This window comes from Dreissena polymorpha, chromosome 6 (assembly GCF_020536995.1).
Source record: "Dreissena polymorpha isolate Duluth1 chromosome 6, UMN_Dpol_1.0, whole genome shotgun sequence".
In the NCBI taxonomy this organism is placed as follows: Eukaryota; Metazoa; Mollusca; class Bivalvia; order Myida; family Dreissenidae; genus Dreissena; species Dreissena polymorpha.
In genome coordinates this window covers 43518761-43543739 of record NC_068360.1, presented here as the reverse complement: position 1 = coordinate 43543739, position 24979 = coordinate 43518761, and the positions used below count along the sequence as shown (strand labels likewise).

General features: G+C 32.9%; 1 protein-coding gene and 1 non-coding gene across 2 annotated transcripts in view; both read left to right on the top strand.

Annotated features, from left to right (window-relative positions):
• LOC127835634 (galactose-binding lectin-like) overlaps window positions 1–16813 on the top strand; it is a 30051-nt gene extending 13238 nt beyond the window's left edge. The window contains exons 2-5 of the mRNA XM_052362070.1: window positions 12796–12829; window positions 13450–13757; window positions 16045–16310; window positions 16623–16813. Of these exons, the coding sequence (XP_052218030.1) occupies window positions 12796–12829; window positions 13450–13757; window positions 16045–16310; window positions 16623–16813 (799 nt within the window). The remainder of the gene's footprint in view (window positions 1–12795; window positions 12830–13449; window positions 13758–16044; window positions 16311–16622) is intronic.
• Trnaf-gaa (transfer RNA phenylalanine (anticodon GAA)) lies at window positions 14778–14867 on the top strand. The gene is given in 2 exon segments: window positions 14778–14814; window positions 14832–14867. It is a non-coding gene; the product is annotated as a tRNA-Phe (tRNA).
• Window positions 16814–24979: the final 8166 nt, after the last annotated feature.

Here is a 24979-nt window from a genome sequence, read left to right as displayed (position 1 = left end):
ATTTATCGAATGAAATTGTCTTTGATCGCATGTCGACAAACGTGCATTCATGTTCACTGTTTGCTCTTTTGTTGTACACAATGAAGTGATCTCTTGTAACAGAAGTATCATCTATATTTTTTATTTGAAACTTTGCCTCACTCATATTGTGTGCCGTGTTCTGAGTAATGCTAACCAAATATGAAACAACCGTATTATCCAAATCGTAAACACTCGCAATACTTTTTCGCTTTCACAGCACCAATATCGCAGTATGTAAAATTAGCCAATTGTATTTGTGGTACGCAAATGAAATGACCCTCTCTCGCTATAAGCACAGCATTCGTGCTCTCGGTGCAATTCTCAATTTGATATGTATTTCGGAATAACGACATACATGTCCTATCAACAGTTGTGCCAACTTTGGTGCTGAAGACAGTAAGTCGATATGATGAAGCCTTTTTCGCGGAATAATTTCGTTACTCACTTGTTTCACTATTTGACATAGCATCGCACGTAAAGCATGATGACGTTCGTTGATAATCAAGAGTGTGTATTCGCGAAACGGAGAATAATACGTATTACAGGAAATTTTGAATGATGAATCCAAGTTGATAAAATAGCAACGATTGTTTTGTACTTTGCCGATTGTAGTAGAACAATTACATGTTAGGGAGTAACAATTCTGCAATCCATACGTAGATACTTCTGCAACGGTCTGTTTGTTGTGCTTAATTCCTATTTTATGCTTGTTGATAGTATCTTGCATATTTTGAAATTGTTGGTTAACGATGTTATCGTTTTAAACTGGCAGACTACCGTTGAGTTTTGGCTTGTTAAGAGCATTTTGAATTGTGTGAAATGTTTGGTTAACAACAGTATTTTTTTTAACTGGAAGACTTATCTTGTTTTTTGGCTTGTTGGTAGAAGTTTGAATATCGTGAAATTTTTGGGTAACAATAGTATCGGCATTTTGAATATCGTGAACTTTTTGGCTTACGATAGGTTCAACGATAGGTTCAACGATAGGTTCGTTTGTTACTGACAGAACTTTAGTGTTTTTGAAAAAAAAGTCAGCAAAATCGATAATTGGAACATTTTCAGCGCTTTGCTTTCCATCCGAATTATCGTCAGAGTAATCCTCATCAAAGTTATCCTCGTCAGAGTGATCCTCGTCAGGTTGATCATCGTCAAAGTCGAACTTATCATCGATTTTTAAGCGAATCTCACTCATTTCTTGCTCTATTTGTGTAATTGTGTCTCGCAATTTTTTGGACTTAGAAGGGATTATTTCCAAACCTAGATCATATTCTTTGATATACTTGCCGACTGACAAATCATTCAGTTTTCTCTTCAATAACGCATTTTTGATTCGTGTTAACGCATGATCCTGTTTCTCGGGACTAGCACCTTCTAAATTCACATTGCACCATGTTCCGAACGTTGTACACAGTTCAGTATTAAATCTGATAAAGGCATGACCATGCATCCCATTTGCACAAATTTCACTTCCATCATAGGTCAATGAAAAATTGTACGGAAACAAAGGTATCCAAGCGTGTGTGTAAATCTCAGTAAACACAGATTCCACAAATTCACTGATAGAGTACGTTTTCGGCTCAATTTGCAATCTAACTAAAAGACTGGGTAAGTCGTAAGTGATAAACATTGATCCCGCTACAAAACCATCAACTACACTGTTTACCGGTTTCGAAAACGCTTTTTTCTTGTTCGGACATCTAGATAGACCTATGGATTTGCATTGTTGCTCATGTCCTTCTAAACTAAACTCTGGGTTTTTCATCCATTTGTTGAAAAATTGTAAATTTTCAATGACATCGTCGTATAATGACAAATACTCATAGGTTACGTTTATCAACACATAAAATAAACCATTCGTGACGTCAATCGGTTTGTCCTGTACAGGCTTGAAACAAGACGGTTCATAAAAATTTGGTTTAGGACGTCCTAACGCATTTGTTTGTAAAACCAAGGAAACAAACAGGGCACCTATATACACAAACATATACATGACGAGTTGTTGATGTATTGTCATTTGGGAAAGTTCCTATATAAGTATTTTCTACAAACAAATCAAAACAACACGCAAAATTGTTTCAAGTTTTTTTATGAACATATACAATCGAACACAACAGAACAAACATGCATTAAATGTTAATTATTGAGTCTCACATCTTCTTTGTCCATGTGCCAAATGTGCGTATGGCGAGCCAAGGCTAGAAAGGTCTTTCGTTAATTAACATTTGTTGATATACATATTCATCCATGTATCGATCGTATGCCTCATCGAATGCCTTATAATCAGAAAAAAAAAATGGTCGGCCTCTTCCAAAAACCGTTCGTAAGATTCCAAAAATCTATCTTTTATCATATCATCGATATCTCTGCTTCTGCAAACCCAACACATTTTTCGATCATGTATTTTCACATCTCGATCATTGGAACTTTTTTTAATTGTGTAATTATCATCGTCGTTTTTGTCCTGGCAATATATTTGTTTTTGATCTCGTTTTGCATAGCGCATTTTTGTTCTTCGTTTTGAAAGTTGCCTTTGCGAACGCCTTTGTTCAGCCTTTTTACGCTGCTTTTCAGTTTGTTTTCGATAAGAATTGGGGCGGGTACGAGTACAATTCTTTTCAATTTTCGCCGTAAGCAGTTCATCGAAATCACTATAATCATCGTATTCGTCATCATTTTGGTTATTTTTGGTTTGAAGGATATCAACCGATTTTGTTGAACATCTTTGGTTATCGTTATTGCTTTCTGTTTTCGCAATTCCATTGTTCGCTCTTTGATATAGCTTAGCAAACTCATTTTGTAAGTACCTACCGAATGATTCATTGTCAAAAGGACAAGCACGGCTAAACCGTCGCTGACTAAGTTTCAATCTTCTTCTGAGTTCATGACCCAATCGAACACAAAAGGGCAAACTGGGCACAGCTGTCGATGCCTAAGTCTCACATCTTCTTTATCCATGTTCCAAATGGAAATGTGCACATGGCAAAACACGCATCGAACGCACTCAATAGTTTCGGAGATTACACAAGTGTCGTAGATGAGCCCTTGGCTAGCCAGGTCTTCCTTTGACATGCCGTAACGACCATAGCCGCTTATACGCGGATTAATGATTCGTTTTGATGGCCTGTTTTCATAAGATTGAAGTCTCTGATACAACGACATGTTTGCGAACGAACGTTCTTACACTCAGTTATGCATTCATCTTCTATTTATACACAAAATTGTAATGTAATTTTTTATATCCAACCATGTAGCAATCAAATGCCTTATTGTCAGAAAAATAAAACGCCCGGCAAAATTAGCGGGGGGGGGGTCTTTTTAAAAAACCCACCCCCTTATTCAACCCTCTGAACATTTTCCGGGCCTATAATATAGCGCCGCATCCCATCCCTAAAATGGACACAAGAAAAAAGTGGCTGTGGTTATTAAGTTTATTAATATTTTATGTTTTTTACAACACATTTCAACTCATAAAGTAAAAGAACATCAAGAGTCTGAGTCTGATCGCAAAGAAAGCGTGCAATGGTTCATTCGTCAAAAAATTGAGCAAAATGCTCAGGATGATGGCAACTGAAGAAGGGCTACCAGTTGAAAAACGCCTGACCAATCATTCCACTCGCAAGCACCTGGTTCAAAAACTTAGAGAACACAACATTTCAGCCACTGAAATAATGTCTGTCACTCGACACAAAAATGTACGGTAAATTTTAAATTACTCAAATGTAAGTCATGAGCGACAGAAAAAATGTTCTAACATACTTGCCTGGTCAAAATGCAGAACCAATTCAAGGTAGAAAACACTATGTCACAAGCACGGTCACATTTTCGTCAACGCAGCCCCCTAGCAAGCCGGAACAACGCCAGACCGAAGCGGAATTTCTACCCGAAACACTATTTCAAGTTCCCCACCCACTAAGAAAATTGATGGGATAAATCGAATAATAGGTCGGTGCCGAATAAAGCGACGTTTTTTTAAGAGGCTCCGAAAAAAGTATTCTGTATTTAAACGTCAAATGACGTTGTAAATGACGTTGTAAATGATAACGTCGTAAACAACTTTATATAAAATGGCGCCAAAAATCGTAACAATACGCAAAAACTGAAATGACTTTAAATACTTACATATTAAATGTCAACATGTAATGTCAACATTTGTTCTCCACATACTTAGTAAATCAACAATAAAACAATGAAACATAATATATAATTATGATTTACCTGAACTGTTTGTAATAAATTAAATAGGATAAACTTATAAAATGAATTAAATGATATATATCCATATCTACGCAAACAATATAAGTCAATAATGATATATACTTGATATTTAATGTATCAGAAACATATTATATATAGGATAAATTGCATTTAGTACTATAATTTTTATGTATGTTGATGGTTAGTATAAAATGTCTTTCACAAATAATTTTAACTAAATAATTTCTCTTAGAAGGACATCTAGTTGAAGACTGTGTTTCAAACTTCTCTATGAAATCAAATTCCTTTATCCGTCTCGTATTTGTTTATGTAAGGGCTGATATTCCCATGTTTAGCTTTCCATGGCCATCACGAGTATACATATTTAAGAAGCGTTTTTCTGTACAGTCATTGTATACATTGTATACACAAATAATTTATAACAACTAACTCTACATAACCTACTGTAAGCGGCGCAACCTTCCCTAACATATTGTAACGTCTTTTACAAAATCTAAATAGAATTCAATATAGTGATAAAAATGTAATATATGTTTTTTGGGCTGTTAAGCTCGAGAATAATAGGTTCATGTCTTTCATAAATTTCGTAACGCTAAAAATATAGACATACATGTTAAGATTGTAATGAGGTTCCAGGTATCTTACTGCATATAAGTTGGTGTCAAATTGAAACTAACTAATGTAATTCTCTCACTATAAAAAATCGCATCAGAAAATGTATTGTCACTAACTGAGTTTTTAGGATTGAGTGGGTCTCTTTGCAAACGATGTGTGATGCCTATTCCATCTTAATAAACGCCCTGATATTGTTACAAGTAATGGTATGCCTGAAAAATATGCCATGGCAGAAAAAGAAAGAATACATTCCATGTATGACTTTTGGGAAGATTACTTAAAAAACCTTCATATTTTACAATTTCGACAGCGAGGAAATTTCGCAGGAAATGCACGACCACAGCAACGATATTATCAACCATGGAAACGTCACTACCTCTTTAAATATAAACGGCATCTTTATACTTCATAATCTCTGTGTAGTTATGACAAGCAGTGTCCATATTTGAACAACCTTAACCCATTTATGCCTAGTGGACTCTCCCATCCTTCTAAATTGGATCAATCTATTTCCAAAATTAGGGATGTCTAGTATATTTATTTCTATATTTAAAATATTACTTACTGAAATTCCTTTAAGCAAACAGCGTAGACCCAGATGAGACGCCGCATGATGCGGCGTCTCATCTGGGTCTACGCTGTTTGCAAAGTCCTTTTTTCAGAACGCTAGGCATAAATGGGTTAATCGTGTCACCAACGGTAGTTCGATATACATGGGTAGCCGGTGAAATAAAATATGCCATAACCGGTCGACTAAATGCCATAATGATGCCAAACTGCAGACCCATAAACAGCGTTAACATATCTGTGCCTGCAAGTATTCGGAAAAAAATATTGACTGCAGTTACTTTGCCCCTCTTAACCACTTTAATTATTAGCGAGTAGCCGAAAATTGACGATGCTACAATCGGCATTATGAGGAATCTAAAAACTTTGATCATTTAATGACTTACCTCGTTTCTATAGCTTCCGTTGCGTTTTCTGAGATATTTATTTTATCAACACGCTTAAACCAACCGAATGAACCTTAAATAAAATTAGTTAAGTTTTTGTTATTGTCCAAAAGCAATACAGGTGATTATCTCGATATATACCTGGACAATTTTCTTTAAACCAAAGTCACCCAGTGTATGTGATTAACGGTCTTGAAAAGACTGTGCTGTCATTTGTATTGAAGATTTTCATTCAATCAACGAACAAATAAACCCGAAATAACAATTAAAGTTGTAAATTATGACCAAACTTCTAATAAGTCATCATTATTACATTCTTTTCAGAGAATCAAATTTGAATGCCAAAAAAATAGTTCAGTTTTTTCACTGAGAAAAAATTATGCAAAATAACTTATTTTGACGACGTATTATACAATAACGTAAAACGTAATTACTTTTGAAGCTTTTATTTGCGTATGCGTATCATATTTTTTGTACTTAACCATAGACTTAACAATTGCATTTGCTAATTCGATGTATGATCGTGTATTTATTTTATTCGTGGTTACAGAAAAAACGGTTTATCGTGGCTTACATAACCACTCATAGGTGAGACTTGCAAGTCGTTTCATCGGTAAAAAATTAAGACGTATAATAAATGTTGTGTAATAGCGCATCAGTAAGCACATTTCCGCTACGGACTCTATGAGTAAAACACGATACTTTGGTTAATATCAAAACAAGATATGTGTTATATTCACCTTACAATAATAACACCCGATGTTGCGTAGAGGTAAAGCTTATGCGTTAACACCGAACAGTCTCGGGTCCGAATCCCGCAGGTGGCAAATTATTTGTGATCTTTTGTTGTTTGATATTCTACTTTTTTTAGACTATTAGAAATAGTATAGTGTTCTAAATGAAATAATTTGTTTAAGGCGAAACAGTCTAAACAAGTCTATTTTCTTCCAAGTCAAACGTCCCATTGTCTAATACATTATTCTTAACAATCACTTTCACCCAGAAAAACTCGGCATTTATTTAACCATTACGTCGATAATTGGGAGTTTATAATAAAGACAGCACTTTATACGTATTAGTTATCTTTTGAAAACAGCCATCCGTCGAACATCTTCGACAGTTCACAAATCATTTATGAGTTAGCTTATTCAACTTGCTTGCAAAAACAACTTGTGACTGTTTTTCATTAATTCTTTATATGCCTCGAACGCCCGCGCTGCATGTTTTGATTGTTGTAGGTAATGCTATCAAGGGCTACCAAAAGCATTCTGATAGTAGCGTAGAGGTTTGAAAAATGATTTTCATCGTGCTATATCGTCAATTTTGTATGTTCGTTTAGATATACAATGCGTGGCATCACATGGTCAGAATTGAGAAAAAATGGCCGCCGATGTATCAATTCGATCGAGGAATCGAGTTTTTAAACAGGTACATCTTCCTTATTACTTACTTGTTTTTAATCGGATGACGCCTATGTCTTCAAGCAAAAAACAGCAATCCAAAAAAAAATATTAATAAAACTGTCTTGAGGAAAAACAACAGTTTCAAATACTCGCAAGCCATAACAAAAAGAATTTCACCGAAACAGGCTTGCAATATAAGTCCTATTGAAAATAAAATTTTGATGATCCAGATAGCCAATTTCGTATACGAAACTAACATTTACAGTGCAGTGCCTTTACATTAGATATGTATCGCTACATGTACCAGAACATGCCAATGCGAGGTTGTTTTAGACTTATTGGGCGGAGAAAACGGTATTCCTTGACATGTGCGTGCTCAATATCAGGTTGTTCAAGAAGTTGGCCGTGTATAAGGCCAACCGAAGGAAAACGGTTGATACTCGCTGAAACCGCTTCCGGCTGGCACTATGACAGACGTCATCCGATTAAAAACAAGTAAGTGATAAGGAAGATGTAGCTGTTTGAAAACTTGATTTCTCGGTCGAATCGAGGCATCGGCGGCCATTTTTTCCTCAATTCTGACCACGTGATTTCCCGCATTGGATATAAGACGCAAATGTTCCAAGGAAAAATAAGCCATTCAGATAAATTAAAACAGCAAGAAATAAAATATTATGACATCGTCAAACGTCTGCTTGTGTTGTGCGTGTAAGCTCTTAGACTATAATTATTAAAAAAAATTGTACATTTAGTATATTTGCTGCCTAGTTTCGGATTAATTTTCTTCGACACATCACGTGAGACATAAATATTATTGTCAGTTTGTATTCGCATTGAAAACATGTTTTAACATGTTGTTCTGATATCTTAAATAAGACCAATAAGTCTACACAAAACTTTTATAAAATTATTTCACTTAATTATATAAACAGCTAATTTACACCGAAAATTTGATGTAACAATGTTTCATTCAGAAATTATTTTTTCTTGAGATTGTTCGTTCATAGATACGTCTATATGTCTAAAACTAATAGTGAGTGGTCTAGTACCTACAAACTGAGTGCTACACTTTTCTCATTACAGTTGTTCTGTTAAATAACATCTTTGTTCATAAGTGATAACTTTCTTTTTTATTGTTTAGAAAAAGTCTATGAATAGTATATGTCATTTATTACTACAAAAATTGTTATGTGTATATTTGTTGAACATCTGCTGTCAACGATGTTCAATATTAAGTTCATTTTACTGTAAAAATTGTTTGTGTAATATTATCTTGTATACTCATGAATGAGTTTTGCGTCTCGGAATTCATTATCATGGGGAAAATAACCTTTTGAATGCACAGATAGCTATTGAACAGCAATTTACACTTGCTTGGCTTACAATCAATCATTTTTGGCAGAAATGAGCAACAAATTAAATTATATGTTCGATAAATTTTAAAAAGTTGTCATTCTACTAATATTTATATAAATATAATATTTATTTAAATGTGTATATTTATTGATAAGTTTATTTTAATTTTATCCATAAATAATTACTTAATTTACTTCTTGATAAAAAAGTTAACTAAACAGTATTGCTTCAAAACCATGTCTTATACACTAAAAAGATCATAATCTTATATGAACACATGACCTCTTTTTTGAAGAAAATGACGCGTGGCAATTACGTAAGAAAAAATGTAAATCAAATCCATTTGGGCTGTAACCAAGGGAGCACTTTGCTTAATAAATGAAATAAGGTTAGTAGTAGAGCATCATATAGGTACAACTTCAAGTAAATAACTCTTTATTTAAGACAGTAAATATATCATTTTGAAATGGATGAGAAATAAGTGTATTAATTGTACGTGTGTTTGTGCCAGGATATATTAAATATTGATAGATAGATCGTGTGTGTGTATATACAGAGGTTTAACAACATTGAAAATTCAATATATATATTTGGAATGGGGGTAACATCAGTAATTAATTTTGATCAAGATCAAACTAGTTCGATATTTTTATAGTATTATTTGGTCTATATCAATTAATGGAAAGTTAGTTTCACGCATTTAAATAATCTTAGGGAACACGTGTAACTGATGCTAACTGTTAAGGTATGAATGTTTATGAAGTATTGTGTGTGATCGCGGTTGGTTCTCTCAACAAGCTGTCGCTGGTTACCACAATTGATCTAAAAATTAGTCGGAAACAAGTCATTATCCTTTAGTTATCTATATTGGAACACAAAACATTTTATTAACACAATTTGTTATCACCTTTTTTATGTTTTTTAATCTTTACAATCGGTGTTGGACGTGTCAAATATTGTTGCATTACATACAAGTAATACTGTATGTGGTTCTTTAGTTATTCGGATAGCCGTAATTGAGTGTTGTAAAATTTAGTCAAGTTGTCTAGTGTAACGTTTCTATTGTGGACTTACCTCAAATTACCTTGCATCAGCTGGCCCCAGATGTTACTCGATAAATATCATACAATAAACACACAAATTGTTTATAATGGCATCATCGTGATATAAATATAGAGAGAGAGATATGACGGAAGGAGGAAAAACGCTTCGTTCAGCCTGGTGGAATTGGTAGGAGTCTTATGGCATGATGATATTTGCGAATACAATACATTACACAAGCTGGCGTTGTTGGTCTTTTTATATTTAATGCGCTATCTAAATAATACCATATGTTGCATATTCGCTTTATACTGTAACTGATACAAATCTAAAATGTTTTATACCGATCAGATGCCGCACGCTTCGAATATGATACCATTTGTGACACTACACAATGGGACATAATACCTGTTTATTCCGTTGTTAAAAATAAATTAGTGAAAAAGCATGTGTATATCAGTAACAATTCCTTAATAGACATGTGGTTATCATAACATGCATCACGTATGCATAAATAAATTTTTTTTAAATCCAAATGAAATTAATGAGCAAACCTCGAGCCTGATCAAATTCACAAAGCATACATAACTAATGCCCATTGTTTCCTTTGTTCACACTCGGTTGTGTTCATGCACATGTTTTCTGAGTTTAATATCACCATTACTGTAAATAAGTGGTATATCCTATTATCATATTTTTATCATTTACGGTTTGGACGATAGATTGTTTTTTATTCATTTTGGGTTATTTAATTAAAGCAGGCACAGTAATGCAAAGTCAGCGTCGGTGTGTTTCAGAAGCGAACATAGCTGCTCCGCCTGTGAATAAAGAAGGTAACTTATTTACAATCTCACTATAGCTTCGCTTTGCTGCTTAGCATTCTATATATATTTTACGGAATAGCAATACAGTATTAAGTAACGGAATTGCGGCAAAGTGGTAAAGACATATGTTTAAGACATAAGGTCATGTTGATGCTTCCCTTCCTATATGTTCAGATTACAATATTACGTTTACCCTAACCGATAATGTTGGTCCTGTTTACGGGTAAAATATTTACGGCGATTGTCGTTTTCACTTAACATCTGTAATTCAATCATAAGCAAAATCGGGAATTCATGTTTAAATTTCTTTTTAGTCGAGCATGAAAAGAAAAGTTGATAGAGAAACTTTACATTACCGTTACCATCGAATGAACCTTTTTTTAAAATAAATTATATATATATATATATATATATATATATATATATATATATGGCTTGCTATATAAAGAAAATCGTCTTGTTTATGGTTTAAAAGAGAAAATAAAAACAACGCATGACACCTGGTTCTTATAGAGATAGTATGACTGGTACAAATCACAAATGTCGGCCTTGATTTCTTGTTTGCAATTACGCTTGTTGACGAAAATAAAAAAGACAGTGATAAAGCAAATGTAAGTAACAAGTTTTAAAAAGAATCCTATGTGCTACGGGCTATCTGTCTGTACTAAACAGAAGGAGACCGCAATTGAAGCGCATTCTGTTTAACGATAGATTTCTTGTTGTCCATTTTGTCTCTGTTGCAGAAAAATACATTGCCACAGGCAGTGGTAACACGTATATCCAATAAATGTTGAAACGAATATGCTCAATACAATGTCTCTTGTTTTAATTAGTGCTTAAAGCATTGTGTTATGAACCCATGCAACAGTTATACGTTCACAATAACTTTATACTATACTTAAAATAAAGAAGGTTTAAAGCAAAGGTACATATATGTTTTATTGTATTCCATTTAAACAATGTCTTGAAATCTAGTGGCTGGACAAGGCATGCTGTGTGATGAACCATGTGTCTAATCAATTGGCGTTAAAATATCAGTATTCATTAATCACATGTTTCTGTTCTAATACAAGTAAAACAATTGGAATGCAACAATTCTATCGCCGAAAACGTTTTATTTTTAGGATTGTCAGATTGAATTGCTTATCAACGTTTTACTCTAATTCGTTAATCCTCAACGTTTGATAGGTTTCAATTTGCCTCTATACTTTCGCAGGTAAAAACAAGTACGAGATCGTGCATCGCCGTTTGTAAATGCTTCAATAAACACAATAGTGTTTTTACCTGACACATACCGCGCAGATCTCTTTATGGACGCGCACAGTCCTTAGCTACGTAGAATATGTTGTTTTTCCCGGGGACTAAAAAGGCTGAACAGATGGAATACCTTGCAGACTAAAAAAAAATCAGACGCTTTCATTTTATCAAATTAAATTAGGAGTAATTCTTAACGAGGACATTCAGAAAAACCGGTATGAACTTTCGAAAGATTTAATTGATTATCAGATAATTTATACTTATCTATACTAAAAATAAGAAGTATTATTAGTATTAATTATAATTGTTACATACCTTCGTTTCAGAAAGAAGTCACACATGCGAATGTTGTATTGGGTTCTTTTCATTCGTTCGATAAGATCGATAGTCAGAGTGTTCGATTATCTACAGTATAATAACACTTACAAATGAAGGCATGTAATATATAAGCACACACATAACGTATCATTTATTAATATTTGTATATTAAACCATTCATATATTCAATGGTGTCATATGTCAGTCTTCAGAGGCTGTAAGCAGTAGAGCTATTTTTGTTATGTGGATAATAAGTATTTAGATCTTTCTTACACCTAATTTGTTTGACACATTTCTGTAGATAGGTGGACCATATGTCTTTGTAAACTAATGACTTTAAAACATATCCCCTCATCGTTTTCATAGAATTTCGATAAATTCGACTCAAGGACTTTAAAATGGGTAATATTCGACTCGCGCGTCGCGTTTTCATGTTTTCATTTTCTGTGTGCATAGGTACATGCTATTAAAATCTGTGACGAGGGAAAGGTTTCTAATTAATTTTGGGTAAGTGTGAGGTTCGGCGAGCCATCAATCCGGTTTAAAGTCCCAATTGAATTGAAAGTCTCAATGCGGTGATCCCAGTTTTGATCATTTTATTTTTCAAACTATAAAATATATTATAGTTTGTAGAGTTTAATTGTTTACTATATTTACACGTTTAATTTTCTAGTTGTATCATCATGACAATAGAGTAGTTTGTACTTTAGCGGTCCCCTCAAATAGCATATGCAAACAACGTTTTGCGCCTGCATCGACGTTGCTACTCATGACTTGTTCATTTCGTTTTAGGAGCCATTCCCCCTCCCCCAAGACCCCGTTTGTGGTGGATTTATTTCAAAATATATATCAAAACGGTATGGAAAAGGAAGCGTTTGAATGATAATCCGTGGATATTTTAGGGCGGCTTTCCGATAATTAACAGTTAAATTTACTTTGTGGTTTACAGCAACAAGATTTCACTTCTGTAAGACATGAAACGCTGCATCTGATGAATCTCAACTTGGTTACCGTTTTCGTTGAAGGCAGGTTAATGTTAAGAACATGCAAAATCTAGTTAATATTTTCAGAATATTTCACAAATAGTAATTAAACTTTACACGATACTCACGAATCGGGGGTTATTTTCTCGATTTTAGGAAGATTTTTCAAAATCGCGGCTGTCTTCATATACGCTCACCTAGCCATTAGTTACGTAGAACATATGTTATGTCCGAGGACCGCTAAGTAAAGGTGTTCCTAACAGTATTAAAATTATCATCATCATCATCATCATCATCATCATCATCATCATCATCATCATCATCATCATCATCATCATCATCATCATCATCATCATCATCATCATCTAAAGTGTTGTCCAAGACAGTTAAACAAACGTTTGAACTATTAAGCTCTTTCTATCTATTGAAACATTCTCTTTTTAGAATATAGGACTGCGAATAGACATTTGTAATTAAGCATTTGTCTAGCGGAAGGTTCATCCATCCAAGGGGCGGTTGGAGTAACCCTTGCAACGGAACTACCCTGGACCTGCATAGCGACACGCATGACAGAATGCACTGGCGATTTGTGCTGGTGGTAGATCACTGGGGATACATTGAGCACGTGGCAATTGGCAAGATCATACACCAGAGGGGAGGGAGTTTGAAACCTTGGAACTGCACAGACCTGGTAGTCCACAGTTCTAGGCATTGGGGAGCGCTCTTTGCTCTCGACGGTAACAACCATCACGTGATTCACAAGGGAGGAAAGTGAGTACGAGTAATGTGCATGTACAAATATAGCAAGCAAACTCCAGAGGCATACTCAGGAGATAAATTCTTCTAAACCTCCAGTTTTTTATATTTAAGGCTAGTTACCATTTGCATAGTATATACTAACAATACATAGTTTACACATATTTATTATAAACAATTATTAAAACTGGGACAATGCCTTGAAACGGTCAATGCAAATCATTTGGGTTATAACGCTAGCTGACCAGCCCAGAATCAATCACAAAACAAACACGTGCAAATTACAAAGACTTAACAGAGAATTATTCGATGTTATTGCAATTAAATAACTCAATAATTAGATTAAAACAGAGCAACACAATTACAACATTTTGAGGAAGAATGAAATGGATAAAATATAGGTATCAGCTCAGACCTTTATTGTTGACAAGACATTAGAACCTAGCATCACACAATATAAATCCCTTAATGAGAACCAATAAAGCAACCAGTAATTATTGGCGTCGCCCTGACGGGCGGCAACTAGTATGTAATGCATTTTGTTTTCGCTTATGGGAGGAGAAGTTATTTTACGGATCAATGTTTATATTTTTGTTTTAAGAATATCTTGCATAGTGGTGATTTTTGTGTAAATTAGTGTAAATAAGTACTGCATTTGTGCCTTTTACATTTATTACAACATGTATTGCCAATAATGCAAAGCTTATTGTTTTAATAAATAACTGATCCACAACTGATCACAGGGGAAAGATCACAGGGACTGGGCAAATATGCGAAACTTTCTGGTTTTGTATAAAAACAAATGTTTTGTAAAAAAAACAAAACATAATCAAAATATATTTATTTTGTGGTTTTTCTAATTTTCTTTTTTAGTGTAGAATCAATGTAGTACGATATTTGACGACCTATCGCGCAAGCAAGTTTATTGGAAGGCGTAGTGGTACGAAAACGTACAATGTATTAGTTTATTAATAGACATATAATAACGATCGCTATACACTACTTCACCAAATAGCAGTACATAAGTGAATGTCAGCCGGAATAGCTCAGTTGGGAGAGCGTTAGACTGAAGTTGTTTACGCAACAGTCATCTAAAGGCCCCCGGTTCAATCCCGGGTTCCGGCAAGAACGGAACAGTTCGGCGGCTGACAATTTTTTCAGTCAGGTTAATAAATATAATAAAGCTTTATTTTATGTAGACATTTTAAAATCCATTTTACTACAATTGGACATTTTTATTAAAATTAATGGATGCAACGTGGTGACAACGTTAATTAAAATTTCTTACATCACTTAAATATCTTATAAAAAAATACACGTGTTTTAATATTAACAAATAAATGCAAACACAACATAAGTCCAGAATTATGTCTCTTTGAATTTAAAAATAGAAGTGAAAAACTGCTTGGTTATGTGATTATGTTAACAGTTTTCATCAGATTATATCCAAACTTACAGTGTCTTCATATCAATGAGCATTTTTACCTCATTTAAAATGAGAAACATCGGGACAATAAGTCCAGAATTTTTTCTATTAAATTTGACAAAATAAACTATTTCCACTTGTTTAAAAGAGTTCACAACTTTCGTCTGAATCTTTCCAAACTTGTTAAGTGTTTTATATCAGTATAACTCAAACCCTATTGAAAATGATGAATATTGGAGCAATAAATCTATTATGATCTTTTACTGAATTTCAAAGTATTGTGAAATGCAGCTTCTTTATAAAATTTACAGTTTTCATTCATTTTTTTTTCAAACTTTTACAGTGTTTTCATATCAATGAGTACTCAACCCCTATCGTAAATGAGCAACGTAAGAATAAGTTCAAATCATCTCCCCTTAAAGTTGAGAAAAATATGAAATTACGCTGACAAGATGAAGCAGATTTTTTAAAACCTACACAGTTCTGTTCCATTAATGAAAACCGCACACGGATACCAGTAAAAAAAAGAAAACCAATGTAAATAAAATGAACCATGAAATATTTGGGAGTTACAACACAAAATCATAGATAATGGTTATTTGGGGGTTATAACACATCATAAATAATGGTTATTTGGGGGTTATAACACAAAATCATAGATAATGGTTATACCAGTATCTTTTTCTATTTTGTTTAAAATAATCGGCGAATATATTAAAATATTTACAGTAGAAAAAAAATTGTTCCATGTAACTTCATTGAGTGCCTTTTACACTGAAATTCCCGACGCCCTTTGATGCTTTGCATCACTACTTATCTTGTTTATAATATTTAATGAGTTCGAATTAATACTAAATGACAATTGTACATTGGCAGGTTTGCACATCCAAAAGGTGGCAGACCAGATGCAGGAAACCATACAACTGTTAACCTTCACAGTGATGAGCACGCAGCCATGAAGTTTGGATTTTTCTCGCCCAGCAATCTGAATACAGAGGTGCTTGTTTACGGCTACCCAAAAATGATCGGAAAGTGGAAAATCATCCATATGGTTCTAAATCCGTCGGCAGAGCATACGTTTACACTGATGGTCAAAGTTGGCAAGTCCAAGACTGAGAGCAGAACATGCGGATTTGAGTACAGCTAGGAGACCTCTTATGGTGTCAAAATGGAAATTCTCAGTTTGTCAGTTTCGCCGTCCATCAAGTGCATGATGGAACAAACTTCCTCGTAGACCATGTCCAACGAAACGACCACAACATCCCAAATCAATGGTATATATATATACCATTCAATGTTAATGTATTTATTTGGTCCCTTTAAACTATGAAAAACCTTATTTGCTTATGAGTTTTTATGTATAACAGATATTTTATTGTTGTTTTTTTAATTAATTAAATGGAATCCATTACAGTTTCCATGTAATAAATATAATCAAATATATTACGTTTCAGTGAAACCTGGTCAAACAGTGGTCACTTGGCAGTGGGTGCTTGACGTGGAGCAAAACGAGAACAAGTCTGTATACCAGAGCAACCTTCTAGCCGACACCGGAAGTGAGACCGAGGTACCCAGGGAACTGCAGTACAAGGTCGAAACAGGACATGATATGGAAACTCGCGTTAAACGCCTTAGTGTTGAATAGATCTGTGTTTGCCTGCAAATGAACGAGTTAAGTTCAAATAAAAAAGAAACTGCATTCACTGTTATATATAACATTTTTTTAATAATTGTTTTTTGGAACTTTATAGTGACAAATTTCCTTTTAATAATTCTACGCCAATTGTGTACATGTAGTGTAGGGACACACACGCACAGAATATTTATTATATTCCAAATATTGCACCGGTGTTATGTACATGAATGGGTTTGCGAAATGTTTTTGAAAAATATTTTAAATATTATGATGATATTTTGATTTTCGGATCCTATATTCTAGCTTGTTATTCATTTACGTTTTATCTGTTTGGTAGTTGTTTTTTTTTAATTTATTAGATCATCCATATACGAATTTACTCGATGTTATTTTGTAACTAAATGATGCCGTATTAATTTGTTTTTTGCTTTTCTTGTTCTTTTTTTATGGTTGCTAAAAGTATGCTTGTACAATTAACCTATGTAAGCCTGTGGTAGTTTCTTGTTTTTTTAAGAATAAAAGTGTAAAATAAAGTGAAACTCAAGTCACCATCAGTAGCAAATAACAGACAGAACATGTACAACGTCTTAAAGTTAATGCAGCGAGCCGATCACTAATACAATACAAACAATACGAAAACATAATCAGAACGATGATAGCGTAGAGAGAATGTTGGCAAGACAAGAAATTTAACTAAGCAAAAGTTGAAAGGAGAAAAGAAGCGACGTCAACCTCTTTTATTGACAAACTGTTGATTCATTCAAATAATTGCATTTGACATGATATGTGATTTTGAACAGATTTTTAATGGACGTCTTGTTCTGAAAGCACAGATTAGTGTGCGTTGGTGAGTTATGCAAGACAGAATATATTCCTTGAATAAAATGCAACGTCTTTAAATTACTCTGTGAATATCGTTTCTTTAACCAATGAAAACTCGAAATAAAAATTAAGCAAGCTTCTTTTGAAATATATACATATATTTATATGTAAGACCTCCTTGATAATGGAGATATATGCCAAAGTGCAGACCAGCATGTAATATTTTTAAAGTGTATACCTTATTATGTTGCTTGGAACTTATGAAAGAAAGCAATTTTTCGGATATCGTTATAAATATTACAAGTAATGAAATAATACCTATTATAACAAACTAAAACATGACAACGTAATCGGACGCATGGTAGTGCAATCTGAAATGAGTCAGAATGATGAAGCACAGAAGAATGTAACTAGGTAGCAGTGTTCGTGGTTTGGACTACATTCACTACGCAACAAATGCCTATAAATAAACATTGTTAATTAAAGATCTTACTCATTGTGCATCTTTGCTCTAAAACAAAAAAAAAATAGGCAATAATCGCATCACATACTATTTTGGTCAGTTTATTAATGATAATGGTTGGCAAAAAAGTTTGCACTGAGTTATGCAGAAGAAATAACTGAAGATTGGTAAATGCAATATTTAAGTGCCCTTATTCTGTGGTACTCGGGTAAATAATTCGGTTACGTACATTCAAATAGCGACAGAATGGGCGTGATAAGGTTGGAGAAACAACTAAAGAAAAAACGATATTTTCAAAACCTCGTGTAACAAATCACAGCAAACATACAATTAAAATGATAATACACATGAAATGCATATTTAAACATTTTAAGGTAGACAAACATTTGGATATGATAAAGGACCTGTCCTAGTTTAAATTTACTAACTCGTAGCCTGTCGAAATTGTTTCCACGATACATGATTTCAAAATAACAGCTACTTAAGCCACTTGCCTTTGCCAACAGTTAGAAACGAACCAGTGCTCTAAAGTTAACACAACTTATCATTCCCACCAATTCGATATTCGCATCAGCTTGATATTCACGGTTCGCATATAAATGTCGATGTCAGAGCTTGCTCGATATTCGCACCAGAATGTCGATCTTCTATGTCAACTTCAAACACCTAGGATGAAGTCATCTACGATAAATGACAGAAATATACACAAGACAACCTAAACGAATGTACTATTGAATAGAGTTATTAATAAAAAGGGCAATCCTTATTGAAGCAAATCCTTCCAAACTATGATTTGCTAAGATTTATGTTCACTGTGTTGGCATTTGGTTATAATAAATAAATACCGGACATAGTGCTAAAAATAAAGCTTCACTGTGTTAATAGTTCTTTACGTATTCGTAACATGTAAAATCCAACGAAGGAATTAAAACACCTATTGATCTAAATATGTTTTTCGTGGTATAATAAAAAGTTTATTTTCTGTTTTTGCTTATTTTACCTTTTGTATAATTTCCTACATAATTGCTAAATATGAATCTGAATATTCACTTATATGTACTAGTAGGTTGTTAAAGACGTCTCATGTTTCTGTTTATGTCTTACTATTTAATGCTGCAAAATGTTTCAACAAACGAAACGCATTGTACAATGCGTCCATTCTTTTTTTGTGTGTAATCGTTACCGAATATGAACTGAACTCTCAAGTATCTTCGTGAGAAACGTCGACTTTTTGTGAATAATTGTGGATAGGTTGTCAAATCTCCGCGATGTATAAATTTCATTTAAAAGCTTAAATAGTATGAAGTCTTTTTAATTATTTATAAAAATTGCACAATATAAATAATATGGAAATCCTGCACTCAGTGCATGGTTTACAAATCCAGATGTTAAACAGTCACAATGGTTTAGCATTGCACGTTTTGTTCAAGTAATAGCGTTAAAGATTTAGAATTGCACGTACACTTGCTTTGGATAAGGTCTTATTGGTTGAGTTAATAAGTTGAATTGATTAATGGGATTTTACAAAATTATTTTCTGACAAATTGTTAGTTGTTCGCGCTAGCGGACAACTTATGTAAAGGGAATTTTGCAAGTCAGTATGCTGCTTAACTATGCTAGGCGGAGCGTCGTTGTATTTGACAATCGATATTGGCCAATGAGAGCGCACGCTTTGCATGAGCGACAGCACTACCTGCAGTAAAATTATGAAGACGACAGAACGATAACCACCGCATCTTCCTGTTTATGCTGGTACACTGCAGACACATCTTGCGGATTGTCTTCTCATTGTCACACTAACATGTATTCTTTTTTATATACCACATGACATTTCAAATTCTTTATAAATCGACTGCGAGATGATAAATGATATGATTTTATCATCGTAATAATGTGTATCAAATAACCATGGGAATATCCCGTTTCTTTAAATGATAAATAACCTGTCTGCTTTTTACATCTAATAAACACTTACTATCATATTAATGTATTCAAAGAAATAAAAGCGTGTAGTGTTTAACTGAGTTTACAACAATAACTGTCAGAACATTCCTTGAAAAAGAACAAACCCTAAATGATCATTGTGCATTCTCATTATTAGTATTTTGTATAGCTTAAACACTAAAATGGATAGATATTAAATATTTAAAACAAGAGATGTGTTCGTCAGAAACACAATGCCCCCTAATGCGCCGCTTTGAAATTTATAAAAAAATGACCTTTGACCTTGAAGGATGATCTTGACCTCGAACTTCCACCACTCAAAATGTGCAACTTTGTGAGATACACATGCATGCCAAATATCAAGTTGCTATCTTCAATATTGCAAAAGTTATGGTCAACGTTAAAGTTTTTTTTTCGGACGGACAGACAGACTGACATACTGACTGACGGAAAGTTCAACTGCTATATGCCACCCTACCGGGGGCATAAAAAATCCAAAGACAGAGTTATGACATTGACCTTGGGACCTGTGTATTTGAGTGACAATCAAACTTATTATTTATACTCAGTTACTTTTAAATTCCATGTATGCTTCACAATATTTCATCTGTAATTGTATAATTATTATTAAAAACAATTATTATAGTTCGCATGCATACTTAATTTTTGTTCTGTTATGTAGCTTTTATTCACCTCCATACATGATAAATTTTATTGTTAGTTAACATGTTAATTTGTTAGTATATAAAAGAGTTCTCTTAACAATTTGTTCAACTTGCTTGATATATTACAGGTATTGCTATAATAGAGGTTACCGTAGATAAAATTAATGCATAACATAATGCAGACACAAACACACATTTAACACACACAGACACATACACAAATGTCATGTTATGATAGAAACAAACATTTGGACTTCCGAAAAATATCAACCTTTAATCAACCATAGACAAATCAAATGACCATGGTATTAAATAGTAAAAGCAATCAACACAATTTAAAATAAGACTATGCTATTGGTCTACACATAGTTTTACTATTCGTCAGTCCTCTTTTTGAAGGAAATAAACCCTTTCTTTTGAATACAAATACATTGTATGTACTTTTAAATTTCCAGGATAACAATATAGATATCAGTCTTGTTAATGCTTGTACTCCCAAATAGCATCGTTTGATAGGAAATCTCATTATATTTTTGCACATTTTGTAACACTTAAACATTCAATAACATACAAATTGCAATCCCAGAATATATGTAATTCAGTTTCTTCATCTTCATTACAAAAGGAACATTAAGTGCCATTAACAATGTTCATTTTATACAACACAGATTTAGTTCCTATTATTCTGTGAACAATTCTTGTCTGGAACCACTGAGTGTATGAATCTTAAGCTATAATAAAAACAAGTGTAAGCACTTTTTCCGATTCAATGTTATTTTCCCCTACCGGTTTCACCGTCGGGGACTTATGGTTTGCGCTCTGTGCGACTGTCTGTGAGTCTGTCTGTCACACTTTTCTAGATCCTGCGATAACTTTAAAATTCTTCATATTTTTTCATGAAACTTGAAACATAGATAGATCTTACTGTGGACATTATGCACGTCATTGCATTTTGTTCCTACGTCACAAATTCTGGTTGCTATGGCAACAAATATATATATATATATATATATATATATATATATATATATATATATATATATATATATATAATAAAAGTAAAAACACGTGTCTGGGATTTTAAATATATATTGATTTAGCCAACGCGTTTCGCATAGCTCATCAGGGCATAATACAATATATTACAACGTCAAAATGTCATGGAGATAACGTCATATCAATTATGACGTCATAACGTCAATAAATATTAAATGAAATTTAATTTGGGTTTAAATACATGTATAAAATGTTGTTCTTTTGCTAACCTAGCTGAAATATTGTTTGAAAATAGCTTATAAAATGGAAATATTTTAAATTTTGGTTCATTATGTGAACATTCATCTAAATGTTTACTTAAAGGCATCTGTCTTGTTGAGGGGTCTCGCATTTGTTGTTCATGGACAGATCGCCTATTTCTAAGTTTATCGCCAGTTTGGCCTATATAATATTGTTTGCATCCATTGCATACTAATACATAAATCACATTTTGTATATCACATGACATATTAGTTTTTATTTTGAACATTTTGCCATTAAAATCAAAAGAATTCCCTTCAATAATATAACCACACAGGGCGCATCTAGGGTCATTACATTTGGATACTCTTGGTTCTTGAGATGAAAAGTAAGATTTGGTTAACAGACGTTTTAAATTAGGTGGCTGTCGCTTACATTTTATTATCTTCTGATTTGAAATTATTTTCTTCATAACCGGGTCTGTTTGTAAAATGTCAATGTTGTTTTTTAATACGCCAAACAGTTCTTTATTTTTTGGATTTTGTGTTGAAATAAATGGAATTATATTACTCTTGTCTTTATGTGTTGATTTTGAAAGTAATTCATGTTTAGGGATGGAAAGTGCTTTTTTAATACCTGTATTTATAATAGATTGTGGATATTTTCTTTGAATAAGGGAATGCTTAAGTTCATTTAAACGTTTTAGTTTAAGTTTATCATTCGAAACTATGGTGCAGATCCGTTTCGCTAAAGTGAAAGGAATATTTATCTTTGTGTGTTTATTATGACACGAGGTAAAATTAAGATATTGTTTAGAATCGGTTTCTTTGTAATATATATCAGTATTAATTTCAGTATTGTTTTTTATAATCAATATATCAAGAAATGGTAACTCGAGTGTGCTTGTTTGCATTGAAAACTTGATATCCGAATGTAAGTTGTTTAAAATAGTATAAAAGTTTTGAAAAATAGTTTTCTATTATACTATTTTGAAAAGTTTTTAGAAGGAGGCAGGGAGTGGAGCAGTCCGACATAGAAACTTTAGGTAACCTAGCTGAAAATTCAAAATTATTTACAAAAATTTGCAATTTTTCAAAAAGATCATTATCTCAAACTGAAATTGACGTCTTATTGAGGGGTTTTAAATTTACACCAACACCTAAATATAAAAATGATTCTTATGATCAAATAAAAGATGTTGATGATTTTCATAGATCACTTAGACTTAAAGAGTTTTTTAATAATAGTGATCATAATAATACAAACAATTCTATTGTAAAAAATCAAACGTCCTTTTATCCACCTAAACATAGAAATAATACACTAGACCATTATATAAATGTTACTCGAACAATTTGCCTTCAACATTCTCAAATGGAAAATGACACTAAACATAACATATCATTAAAAGAAAGAAAAGCTATAGATTTATTAGCAGAAGACAAATCCATAACTATTAAAGAAGCAGATAAGGGTGGCGGAATTGTTATAATGAATACAGACTTTTATAGAAGAAAATTATTAGCAATGTTAAATGACGTTGAATATTATAAACAAATCCCTGATAATGGTAGTCAAATAACACTTTCAAAAATACGCAATTTACTAAAGGAAAATAATAAACTAACTAAACAGGAAAATGATTTCTTAGTAAAATTCGAATGGAAAACAAGTCTATTTTATGGTCTTCCAAAAATTCATAAAAGTAAAATCATTCAGGATGCAATTAAACATAGCAATTCAGAATATATAGAGTTAATGGATCCAGACGATTTAAACTTTCGCCCAATAGTCGCTGGAACTAACTGTGAAACAAGTCGTTTAAGTTCTTTATTGGATATCTTGTTAAAACCGTTTGTAAAATATGTCAATAGCAATATAACAAATAACATAGATTTCCTAAAACATATACCTTCACAAGTTCCAGAGTCAAGTACATTAGTATCATTTGATGTAATTAATTTATATTCTAATATACCGCATACTCTTGGTTTAGAAGCTATTGATTATTGGCTTCAAAAATATCCAGATTCGGTTAATGAAAGGTTTTCGCAACGGTTTATAAAAGAAGGCATAAAAATAATACTTGAAAATAATAACTTCAATTTTGATGATAAGTACTACAACCAATCTAAAGGGACTGCAATGGGTACTAAATTCGCGCCAACATACGCTACATTGGTAGTGGGATTTTTAGAACAAAAACTATATGCAAGAATTGGATCAATTTATAATGATGAATTTCTTTCTTTTATAAAAACATTTTGGAAAAGATTTCTAGACGATTGCTTTATTTTCTGGACAAAATTTCCCCATGAACTTCAAAACTTTTATACTATTTTAAACAACTTACATTCGGATATCAAGTTTACAATGCAAACAAGCACACTCGAGTTACCATTTCTTGATATATTGATTATAAAAAACAATACTGAAATTAATACTGATATATATTACAAAGAAACCGATTCTAAAACAATATCTTAATTTTACCTCGTGTCATAATAACACACAAAGATAAATATTCCTTTCACTTTAGCGAAACGGATCTGCACCATAGTTTCGAATGATAAACTTAAACTAAAACGTTTAAATGAACTTAAGCATTCCCTTATTCAAAGAAAATATCCACAATCTATTATAAATACAGGTATTAAAAAAGCACTTTCCATCCCTAAACTTGAATTACTTTCAAAAGCAACACAAAAAGACAAGAGTAATATAATTTCATTTATTTCAACACAAAATCCAAAAAATAAAGAACTGTTTGGCGTATTAAAAAACAACATTGACATTTTACAAACAGACCCGGTTATGAAGAAAATAATTTCAAATCAGAAGATAATAAAATGTAAGCGACAGCCACCTAATTTAAAACGTCTGTTAACCAAATCTTACTTTTCATCTCAAGAACCAAGAGTATCCAAATGTAATGACCCTAGATGCGCCCTGTGTGGTTATATTATTGAAGGGAATTCTTTTGATTTTAATGGCAAAATGTTCAAAATAAAAACTAATATGTCATGTGATATACAAAATGTGATT